The sequence below is a fragment of the Fringilla coelebs genome (genome assembly GCF_963513975.1).
Source record: "Fringilla coelebs genome assembly, chromosome: 16".
NCBI lineage: Eukaryota > Metazoa > Chordata > Aves > Passeriformes > Fringillidae > Fringilla > Fringilla coelebs.
Window position 1 is genome coordinate 2,570,111 of NC_140042.1, and position 11,765 is coordinate 2,581,875.

Here is an 11,765-nt window from a genome sequence, read left to right on the forward strand (position 1 = left end):
CTGAGAGACCACTCTGCTAGACTGGAAAAGGAAAATCTGTTCTAAAACAGGCACCCAAGGTATGATTTTGCTTTTCCAGAGGCTGTGAGAGCCAGAGGGTCTGGGACTGAGAGCAAAGGAGATGCCTGCAAGAGGAGGGGTGGTAACACCTGGAAAGCTCCAGAGATTGTTCCTCAGGGCTCTTGGAGTCATTACCTGGCACGGCTGTCACTGGGAGGGGAAGGAAGCAGGGCTGGGGCATTGAGCCAGGGGCTTCCCAGCTGGCCAAAAGCCTCGTGCAGGTGGGCACAGAAAGGGGAACACAGGCACCAGGGATCCATCCCAGCCCCAGCGAGGTGGGGAGCTGGCTGACAGCTGGGACTGGCTGCTGCCCCACCTGGGTGGTGCCTTCAGCAGTAGGATCACAAATGGTCTGGGTTGGAACCTTAAAGACCATCCAGTTCCAGCCCTGGTGGCAGCACTGAGCCTTGCCTGGGTGGCAGCAGTGTGGAGTTCAGGTGCTTTGCAGCACCAAGTCCCTGCCTTTCCCATCCCTTCTCCTGGGAAGGGCTCAGCCCATGCAGCAGGAGCTGCTCCTCATCCTCACACGTCCCCTGGCACTCACAACAGGACCCTCTTGCCTCACTTTTACTAAACAGAAGCCAGCTCCCAGCCTCCAGAGCTCCTGCCAGTGCATCTCCCAGCACTTCTGGGAGTTTCCCTGAGCCCTCTGGTGTTTTGAAACCATCCCAGGAGCTGTTGGGTGACTCACCAGAGGGATGTGAAGGCAGCACAGGTGCTGCCCAGCTGAGGCTCCCACTGGGATGGCATGAGGGAAAAATGCCATGGGCACACAGGGGCTCACAGGCTTGATTAGAGCTCCACAGACCCTGAAGGGCTATCAGCCAGTACCTGAATAACAGCCCTTCAATAACTACTGTTCATCTCCCTCCCCTGGATCTCAGGAAAACAGACCCAGCTCCAGCCCTGGTTACCTGGAGATGCTGAAAGCAGATTCGGGTGCTTGGAGTATTGAACCCAGACACAAGTTCACCCCAAATCTGGCAAATTAGAGTTTAAAATATGTGTGTTCAGGGGGGTGAGTGTGTTCTGGGAGAGGAGCAGCTCTGTTTCTCCAGGGCACCTTTTCCATCCCGGGATCATTGCTGGCACCCAGCAGCTGAGGAGGAGTGGACAGGTGAGGCACAGGGGCGAGCTCAGGGTGGTGTGGGGTGTGCAAGCTCAGCTCCAGTGAGGTCTCTGCCCATGGTGTGGCCTGACAGCAGTGCCCTCCCCTATGACGGGTGTTTACAGAGCTGGACAGGATCCCTGGAGCCCTCGTGTCCACGTCCCTCTGGCTGCAGGACACCAGGGTTCTACAAGGTCAGAACCTTCCCCCAGCTGCATCCATGAGCTGGGGGCCTCCAGGAAAAAGCCATGAGCTGGGAACCTCCAGGAAAAAGGCACTGGTGGGATGTTGCTGGCAAGTTTGGTGGTTGGTGGGAACAGCAGGCGAGGTGGCCTCGTGCTCGGTCCCGGCGGTGCTCCGAGTGCAGCGTCAGCTGGATTTTGGCAGCTCTGAGCCCTGGCCCCAGGGAGGCAGGGAGAAGGTGGCATGCTCACGTCTGAATACAACATGTTCCCCAGGCATGTTTGTTAACATAGTCACAAATAAACATTTTGCAAGATTTTTGCCAGGAGGACGGGCTTAATGTGTGTGGAGCCTTGAAGGACAGGAGAAAGCCAGTGCAGCCTATCATGTGGGCTCTGATCTGGCCTCCCCAGCACTGCTGGGGCAAGGCAAGTTGATTTCTCTCTGGGGAGTGCATTACTCAAGTCCCTGTGCACGAATTGAGAAGCAAACCCCATTAATCCAACCGGGAGGGAAATAATATCATGGTGCTGGGGGAGAGTGGAAGGGCCAGCAAAACCCACCAGGAACCACTCCAGTCCCCCTGTCCTCCCCACCGGCAGATCTGCCCCCACTCTGCCCCCCAAAACAGGCTCTGGCTTCAGAGTGAGCAAAAGGAAAAGGCATAGTCATGTCCCAGCTCCCTGGGGGATTTCAGGCTTTCAGGGCAGGATGAGCAATCTCAGTGGGGTCCCAGGGGGAAGCAGGGGCAGAGCTGAGCAGGGACAGGAGGGATGCCCTGGGTTCTCTGGGGCCTTCAGCCTGTGATTTTTCCAGGGATATTTTCTATATGGACCCTATATGTGCCTAGCTCATCTTCTAACTCACAAGTCATTAATGTTTTTGCCCATCCCATTCTCTGCCCCATCCAGCTGGAGAGAGAGCAAGTGGCTGGGAGGAGGCTCAGCAGCTGATGGAGGCCACCCCAGATCATTCCCCATCCCTGGAAGTGTCCAAGGCCAGGCTGGATGGTGCTTGGAGCAACTTGGGATAGTGGAAGGTGTCCCTGCCCACGGGTTGCAATGAGATGGTTTTTAAGATCCCTTCCAGCACAACCATTCCATGATTCTCTGATTTCCCTGGCGCCTGCCCCTCGGTAGCCCTGGAGCATCACCCGGTGCCGGTAATCGGTGCCTCCGGGCTGCAGTGCCCAGCGGGAGGGGACGCACTGGAGCCTGGGCTGGGATAACCGGGAGGGCTGGAAGGAGGACTGGCAAGTGGTGCTGAGCGCAGGCTGGCAGCTCCACACGCGATCACACAGTCCCCTCTAGTGGATATTCCTCTTCCATCCACATCCCATCCACACGGATGTCCTGCCCGCACTGCCTTGGCACCGCCGGGCTGCAAAGCCCGGCCCCAGCAGTGACCTGGGGCACCATCCTGCTCCTCTCCTGAAATTGGGCACGGTGGCAGAGCAAAGCCCATCCAGCTGCCTCCAGCTGCTCCATCGCTTCCTCCGCTCCTTCCCCTCCTGCGTATTTGGGTGACTCATCCTCCCTCCAGCCCCGTCCCCTGCCCTGGCTTTGTCCCACACCACCCGCTGCCCTTGCGTCAGGGCTGGCCCCGGCTGGCCCCTGCGTTCCTGGCTCTCCTCTCCGCGGGGATTTCACACTGCTCCGAGTTATTTGGGCAGTGGCCAACATGAGCACGAGCTAATGAGCGCCCGAGCTAATGAGCACCCGAGTTAATGAGCACCCACTGGCGACTGCTTCCAGGACCCAGGGGCGAGCATCGCTTGTTCCCACCCTGCCAGGGCCTGCTCGGACTGGGGACAAGTCCTGGGATGCTCTCAGGTGGGAATCCCCTGAGGGGGGTGAGTGTTTGCACAATTGACCAGCACCTCTTGCCCATGGGAAGGGTGCAAAGGCTCCCACCAGCACCTTGAGCACTGCCCTGTGCCCTGTGTACCTCTCCTCTCTTCCTCTGCCTGCTTTGGAAACTGCTTATCACCTGGAATTTATGTGATATCTGCAACCTGAAGCTTTTCAAGGGAAGAAAAAAAAGCCACGTAGGAGAGTGGAAGAACAGACACAGCTGCAGACCAGGAGTTCATCATGCTCCATCAGGATGCAGCTCCTCCAGCTTGCCCCATCTTGTACTGCAAACATGACCCTGGTACCAGTGCCACCATCCAGCAGCCCCAGCTGAGGCAGAGCTGATGTCAAACCCTCTGCCCCCATCCCTGGGCCAGGGAAGGATGGGGTCTCCTCTGGGGAGCTGGGACCTCCAGTGCAGGGTGAGGGCAGTGGGGATGGAGGAGGAGCTGTGGCCCAACACTTGCTGCCAGGAAGCCCCAAAAAGCAGCTGGAGGAGCAGAGAGATGCTCGTTGCTAAACCAGCCCTGGAACAGCTTTATGGGCCCCACAGCAGCATCCTGGGGAGGTGTACACCCAGCTCTGCTTGAGCTGGAAGCTGAATCACCTGGTCCCCATGCTGGCCAGGAGTCCCTTGGGGTCCCAGCTCCAGCAGTACTACAGATGTGACCCTGGTAACCCACTGTGCCCCATCCTGGAGCCACAGCAGTACAAGGAGCACACAATCAGGTTCTGCCCTGTGATGCTGATTTTCCCAGCCCTGCTGGGATGGTCCCACAGTCCTCCCTCCCTGGCTCTGGTCCCGCGTGTCCAGCTGGGCTGTGGCACTGATCACAGCGTGCAGGTTCTGGTCCTGCACAGGGATTCTCATGGCACAGCCCACAGCAGGCAGGGGAGTCCACAGACACCTCACAGGAGTGTGTGGATGTGGAGCAGCCAGCAGTGATGGATAAAGCATAAATTCCCAGGGAGAGGCAGCCCATGGCAGTCCCAGCCCCTTTTATAGCTTCTGCTCTGTGGCCCAACAGGACACACACTTCACAGCTTTATTTATTAGAAAAGATCTTTAGGAAGATGAACTCCACCCTGCATTTGGCTTTATTTCTGCCCACAGGGACTGTGTCTAGCAGGGTGAGGGCACTGCCAGGACAGCAGGGCTGCTTCCAGGTTTTCTGTACAAGGGGACATTCCCAAACCTGGAGGTGAAACGTGCATCCCCCCTGCCCCTTTTTCCAGAGCCATGGCTGGGAAACTGCAAACCCCAAACTCTATTTCTAGACAGCTGGATGCCAAACAACCCAGTGTTTATTGCAGTGCTCCTCATTTGCCTCGGGTCTATAGATGTACATTCAAAACCAAAAGCTCTGTGTATCTCAGCTGGACACAGACAGGCTTGAAGGACGAGCGGGCCGATCCATCAGCGATGGAGTCCCCTCCTGGTCCCGAGTGTGGGAGCAAACAGTGCAGCTACCAGCTCAGGATCTCTGTGCATGGAGCTGGAGCCTCAGGCATCAGAAGCTCCAGCTCTGCTTTCAAGTATATTTGGTGTGGTGCATTTATCTCTGGCATCACATCTCACCACGGGGGAAAGTCCTGCCGGCCCCAGAGCCACATCCCTCAGGTCTGCCCCAGCCTCGAGGGAAGATGAGAGGTCTGGGCAGCTGCTGGAGAGATGTGCCAGCTCATTTTGGCTCAATAAGTAGGGAGAAGGCTCTGGGGAGCTTGGGCAGCTCATATTTACACGGTACCATCAGAAAAAACCAGCTTGGACCCCATGAGGTCACCCTGGCTGCACAGAGGGGCCAACAGCTGGTGGAGGGCTGGTGGAGCCAGGGGGTTCCTGATGTTCAGCAGCTGCAGCAGCTGCCCATGGTGCTCCCACACTGTCCCAGTTACCCCCTCCATCCAGCTCTTGGCCAGGGGGCTGCACCTCAGGCAGCTGCACATCCTAAATAGACCCCTCCAAACCAAACCCACCGCCCAGAGAAGCACACAGTGGTTTAAACAGGAAAGAAAAATGAAAAAAAAAAAAAAAAAAGAAAGAAAGAAAAAAGATGCTTGTGGTATGTAAGTCCTACTGCCCTGGGGCAACCATGCTGACTTTGTAAACTCCCCCCATCCCAAGAAACAGGGCAAGCCCCAAGTCAATACAGGCCCCATCCCTGGCCCTGCAGCACCCAGGGAAGGCACAGGTTCCAAAGCACCAACTCCAGAACCCCTCCAGCTCCTGGGTACAGGAGGGGTCTGGCTGCCACTGCTGAATTACATGATTTGTTGGTTATGTAGCTTCAAGTTCATGTCCTTTCGTTGATGGGGGCCCACAGGAGAGCAGAGAGGCAAAGCAAAGGTGTGAGCACGGGGTGCAGGGTGGCAAATCCCAGCCAAGCCCTGGCTACCCCCTCACCCCCTCTGCCTGTGGGGTTAAGTGTCCAAGTGGGGAATTTTACTGCTGCAGCCAGCAAGTCCTTGGGCCAGGAGGGCAGTGGGATCCTGGACAGCGTGGGGACACACAGCAGCAGGGACCAATGGCCTCTGTGGTGTCAGCAGTGACACACCCAGCTCATCCCTGGGGCTTTGCCTGTGGTGGCCCAGCACCAGCTCCCACTGGGGACACCAGGCTGTGGCTGCCCTGTGGCAGTGCCACAGGCAGGGAGGGGCTGCCAGGCTCTCCCAGCAGCTGGGATGTCTCTCTGAGGCCAGCAGCAGCAGCAGCTTTCTCCTGCCAGACAGGTCACGGAAGTTCAAGGCTGGACTGCTGCAGGCTCAGAGAAGCAAAAATGAGACAAATAAGGGAGAAAGAGGCTGTGGGCACAGCTATGCCAAAACCATCCCTCTTGGAGCTGCCCCTTGGTCTCAACCCTCCCTTTTTGGGGCCCAACTGCAGCTTTGCAGCAGCATTGGCTGCTCCCAGAGCTCAGCAGCCCCTGCACTGTCCCCTGGCAGAGGGGGCTGGTCCAGATGTGTGTGCTGTGACCCCTCTGCACAGCCAGGCACTGAACACCTCTCTGCAGGGGCCCAGAGCCAGGGGAGTGGGGCTGGCAGCATGCTCTGTCCCCAGACATCCAGAGCTGGGACCGTGGTGGAGCTGCAGAACAAACTGCTCTGGGCACCTCTCACGGGCTCCTGTGCTGCTTGTGGCCAGGGTAGAGTTAATTTTTTTCACAGCAGCTTGTATGGGGCTCTATTTTCTGTGAAGAAAATTAACTCTACCTGGCTCCCCAGCCTTTAGCAGCAGCATCCCCCCAGCATCTTCCCCTGCAGTATGTGAGAACTGCAGACAGCATCCACGGACGTGCTTGTGACAGTTCCCAGTGCAGGGAGCCTGGACAGCCCCTGCCTGCTCTCCCTGCCCTTCCAGCCACCCCTCTCCCCAGATCCAGGCACTGCCAGGGGGAAAGACCTCCTGAGGCAGCCCCTTGGGATGAAACCTTGCAAGCACTAAACAAAGCACACACATGACCCTGACCATGACGTGGAGGGGAGGATGCAGAGCTGGTCTGTGCCATGCAGTGCCCCTGGCAAGGGCAGGGACACCCTGAGGGTGACCTTGTCCACCAGGAACACCAGGCTGGCCCTGTGGGGGTGCAGATGCAGCACAGAGACCCCAGGAGCCAGAGGGCAATGCCCCCCAGCCAGGCTGTCAGGTCCACAGGCACAGTCCTGGGCTGGGCTGGGGTCTGTTTTTCAAGTCCAGGTGACTGCGGCGCTTCAGCTCACCCTCCTCTTCCTCTGTGCAGCAGGGACAGCGTCTGTCCGTCTGTCCATCCGTGGTTCTGGCCTTCAGCAGGACTCCACAGGGACACAGGCAGGTGGCTGCAGCCCCAGGTGGCCGTGAGGGCTGGTGTTTAGGTGGCCTGGCCAGGTGGGAGGCGTTTGCTGTCCAGAATGGCCTTCCAGTCATCAGCCCAGGAGTGCAGCCGGCGGCTGGGGGGCTTCAGCTGCAGGTGCTTGTTGTGGCAGGCAGTGAAGAGCACGTGCTCCCAGGTGGGGTTCTGCTCTGCCCCTGCAAGGGAAGGAAGGTCAGTGGTCTGGACAACTCCGTGAGACACTGAAGTGGATTTTACTCCAACATGAAGACCCCAAAGTTACAAAAGCCAAACAGCACAGAAAGACCAACACCCATCCCTGGCTGCCTCCAGTCAGGGCTTCACCCTCACCCCTCACCTGTTATATCAGGTCTGTCATCAATAAGCAGATCAGCAGAAACCACCGTCTTATCTCGTGTCAAAACAATCTGCTCAAGAAAGTCAGGGCCAAAGTGCTTCTCCACCCAGGCATACTGGAAGGCAAGAGATGGCTGGTGAGCTCAGGGAGGGCTGATGGATGGGGCAGGGGGTGCTTGGTGGAGTGGAAGCAGCCCTGGCCCCCACACAGGGAGGATATCTCTCTTAATAAGTTCATTAGTGGGATGGATTTGGATGCTGCTGGAGTAAAAGTTAGTTGAAAGCCAAACAGCTTTTGATGTCATGATGAAAGACTAAGACCAAGAGCCTCATTGCATGCAAATGGATGGAACAGGTAAATTTAACAGCCAGAGACGTGCAGGGGTCAGACACCTTTCACTGGGCAGTGTGGGTGGGAGGGGGAGCTGAGATTTGGGCTTGCTCACCTTCTCATAAGGGCAGTACCGGTACTTCTTGATTGGGCTCGTGCAGATGAACACATCAGTGCTGCCACGAGGAGAAAAACAGAGGCAGAGTGTCATTCTGGGCCAGAGCAGGCAGCAGCCCAAAGCCAACCTCCCACCACACACAGATCAAGCAGATTTAAGACATTAATCCCCCATCTCACAGAATCCCACAGCACAATCGTATTCCCCTTTTCACAACCTTTGCTGGAGCAGAGAGCTGAAGGGAAGAGGCTGCACATGGCTGACATTCTAGGTGACTGCTCCAGGAATCAGAGCCCTCTCTCCCCTCCCTTCCCTGATGGCTGGGAGACATTTATTTTTAATGCTGTTGTTGTATCAGCACTTCTGCCAAGAGGTGGAAGTGAAGACACAGCCGCTCCTCTGTCCATCCCCACACACAGGTTCATACTCACTCTGCCAAATTTGCCATTTGCTTCACAGCTTCCACAGCCCCAGGGAGTGGGTCCAGCTCGATGAAGAAGTTCTTGGATTCCCAGATGCTGATGGCTTTCTCCTGTGAGGGGAATGCAATTAGTGCACTTCTTGCAATTTTTCCTGCATGTGCTTTCTCCTCACGCTTTGCTAGGACAGAGGATGGGTCAGGGAGAACAGTGGGAGCACCAGCTCCAGTCTCTCCTGCTCACCCCCTCTGCCCCTGTGGGTGCTTCTGCTCCCCACCCACCAACCTGCACCCACCCCATACAATTCAGATTGGAGATAGAACAAAAAAACAGAGTTGGGTTGGTTTTGCCTCTGCAGCCCCACACACAGAGGGAGCTGCACCTTCCTGTAAGGCCAAACCCCAGAGATTATCCAGGTCCAAACCAAACCCATCCAAAGGGACAGATCCACGTGGATCCAGCTGACATGGCCTGGTGGCCCTGCTCTACCATGGTGTTGTCTGGCCTATTTGTCTCCATGAGATCACTTAAAATAGCAGCCAGGCTGCTCTCCCAGGAGAAGGAACATTACAGGAGGAACCACGCGTCAGGATGAATGCAGATGCTCCTCCTCAGGAAAGCCTGGACAAGGTCTAGCAGGCAAAGAGAGCATCTCCAGGCAAAGATTTGAAACACAACATCCAGGACAGCAGCCTGGATGCACTGGTATGGCACAGGGAGAAGAGAGAGGAGACCACAGGGAGCAAAATCTTGGGGTGAGGGCAGAGCCCAGGGGCTGCCTGCAATGGGTCCAGCACAGCTCTAAGGAACAGCAGCCCCTGCACTGCCTCAAACAGGTTAACAGCTTGCCAAGTGCCAAGGAAAGCAATTATTCTGCACAAACACCATGCCCTTGGGGAGGAGAGCTGGGAAGAAGCAGAAGCAGCCCAGTGACAGTGCTGTGGTGCAGCTGAGGAGCTGCAGATGCAGAAATGCCTCCAGGCTCCATGGCAAGAACAACCAGCCTGAAAGTTTGCCACGGGGCCATGCAAACATTCAAACTCCAGTTGATCTGCCTCAGACTGAGCAGTAATGGTGTTTTATTTTTAGGATATTGTCTGCAGTTGCACGAGAGACCCCTGAGAAATGCAGCCTCATGCAGCAGAGCACTTCAAACTGCACTGAAGTGTTTTCTTACAGCAGCACTTCCACAGCTATCCCACTTCCAATTATGCCAAAAAGCATTTTGCAATCAAGCTTGAGGAGGGGAGATCTAAGCTCAGCTTGAGGAAAAGACCCTCTCCATTCCCAGAGCCAGAAAAATTCCCTGTAGCACCATGACCAGCATGCTGACCAGCAGATGGAAAAACCCTCCGGGCTGGAAATCCCACCATGGGCCAGGACAGACCCTCAACCCCCATAAAAAATTTCCCTGCCTGTCCAGGGCTCTCCATCCCTCCAGGTCTGTGTGCTTGCTGCATTGCTGAACTCCCTCCCTTTCAGAGCTGGGACCTGCAGCTCGTTGGACTCTTTGGTTCCTATTTTCTGGTCCCAGAGACTGGAATGGCCCACGTGTCTGCAGCCACAGAGCAGCTCCTACTCACTTCAGCCCTGCCCTGAAACCACGGGGAAAACCAGGACTGCCCTGAGGTCAGACAGTGCAAGTTTTGCTACTCGTTCAGCCCAAGGTTTTGGTGGTTTTACAGGATCACAGCAGACACAAGATAAGCTCACTTCATTTAACACATCCAAAGTAGTTACGATCAAGGAAGAGAAAAATTGTTATCATGTCTCACTGCTGCCAAACCGGGGTTTGAGCAGCTGCTTTACTGCACAAATGATGTTCTGCACTTCCCTCTCACCACTCCCAGCCAGGAAGGACACTTTATTCCTTCAGCTCATCAAGTTGTTTAGGACTTTGCCCATGGGAGAGCCCTGGACCTTATTCCTATTCCTTTCCCTGTTACCATCATACTCCTAACAACAGGAACACTTTTATTTACCATAACACATTTCAGCCAGTGCAACTGCAACCCATGGATGAGACCACAGACATCCACTGGGATGGGAAATTTGTAGAGGCAGAAACCAACTCTCTACAGCAGTCAGCCTGTTGCTGAATGCTAAATTACAGTGTTGAGAGAGCTTCTGCTTTTAAGCTTTAATTATTAAACTGAATACAATAATTTTTGGCATGGGAGGGCTTAGGTTGTTTTAACTTAAAGTAAGCCTTCAAATGAAGCATCAATTGCATGGTTTGTTCTGATCTGCTCTGCTGCATCCCACTCCTCACATTGCTCTTGAGGAGCTAAATAATCCATCTAGGAATGTACCAATGCAAATCAGAGCTAGAAAACCCAGCTATACAATCTGGGGTATTTCAAGACAGATGTTCTGAAATATGAAATACCCCCTTTCCTTGCATCTGTCTCCATCCAGGCATGCAGAGAGAAAGCCCACTAGGCCATCCTATCAGCCTGGTCTAGTGCAAGATGTCCCTCCCCACGACAGGAGGTTGGAATTAGATGGTCTTTAAGGTCCTTATCAACCCAACCCATTCTAGGATTCTAAGAAAGACAAAGAAAAACCTACATTTCTGGGGAAAACCCACTGCTGAAAGCCCTCCTGCGTTCCTGTGGGAGCTCTTTGGTGGCCCCCACAGCCCTCCCCAGCACTGCCCCCATGACCTGGGGGTCAGAGGGTCCCTGAGGGGGCCAAGCCCACGGGGGGGAAGCACAACTCACGCTCAGCTCGGGTCCCAGGCGCCCGTACTGCTCCGACACCCAGAAGCCCCTCCGGTCCTCCAGGGCAATGTAGGGCTTGTCGGGGTACCTGGCCCTGAATTTCTTCAGGAAGCCTCCCTCGAAGTCGGCCAGCACCCCGTCCATGTCCACCAGCACCCGCAGAGCCCGGCGGGACCCCGCTGCGGGGCCCAGCCCCCTGCCCAGCCCGGCCAAGGCGCCGCAGCCCCGCCGGGGCCGCAGGTGCAGGAAGCAGCTCAGCAAAATCATCCTGGGGAGGGATTTGGGGATGGGGGATTTGGGGCAGGGGGCTCAGGGGAGGGAATGGGAGGCTCAGGGAAGCGGGGTCAGGGCAGAGGATGGGGGTCAGGGCAAGGAAGGGGATGGGGGACTTGAACAAGGGGATGGGGGCTCGGAGTAGGGGGCTCAGGGAAGGGGATGGGGGCTTGGGACAGGGGACAGAGCCTTGGAGCAGGGGAAGTGGGCTCAGGGAAGGGGATGGGGGCTTGGGACAGGGGAAAGAGCCTTGGAGCAGAGGAAGGGAGCTCAGGGAAGGGGAAAGGGGCTTGGGACAAGGGACAGAGCCTTGGAGCAGGGCTCTAGGAAGGGGAAAGGGGCTTGAGGAAGAGACTGAGGAACTTGAGGAAGGGGATGGGGCTTAGAGCAGGCGATGGGGCCTCCAAGAAGCAGATGGGGGGCTCGAGTCAGGGGATAGGGGGCCCAGAGCAGGGCGGGGGAGGCTCTCCAAGCAAAGAGGGTGCCTCTATTTCAAGCACGCCCCGAGGCAGCGGGCAGCCCTGCCGAGCGCAT

General features: G+C 56.3%; 1 protein-coding gene across 1 annotated transcript; it reads right to left on the bottom strand.

Annotated features, from left to right (window-relative positions):
- Positions 1–4,307: 4,307 nt before the first annotated feature.
- NT5M (5',3'-nucleotidase, mitochondrial) lies at positions 4,308–11,556 on the bottom strand. Its single transcript, XM_084216427.1, has 5 exons — positions 10,959–11,556; positions 8,248–8,348; positions 7,814–7,874; positions 7,369–7,483; positions 4,308–7,207 (listed from the first exon to the last, which is right to left on the bottom strand). Exons 1-5 carry the CDS (start codon positions 11,223–11,225, stop codon positions 7,050–7,052), a joined length of 702 nt encoding a protein of 233 aa, XP_084072553.1. The 5' UTR covers positions 11,226–11,556; the 3' UTR covers positions 4,308–7,049.
- Positions 11,557–11,765: the final 209 nt, after the last annotated feature.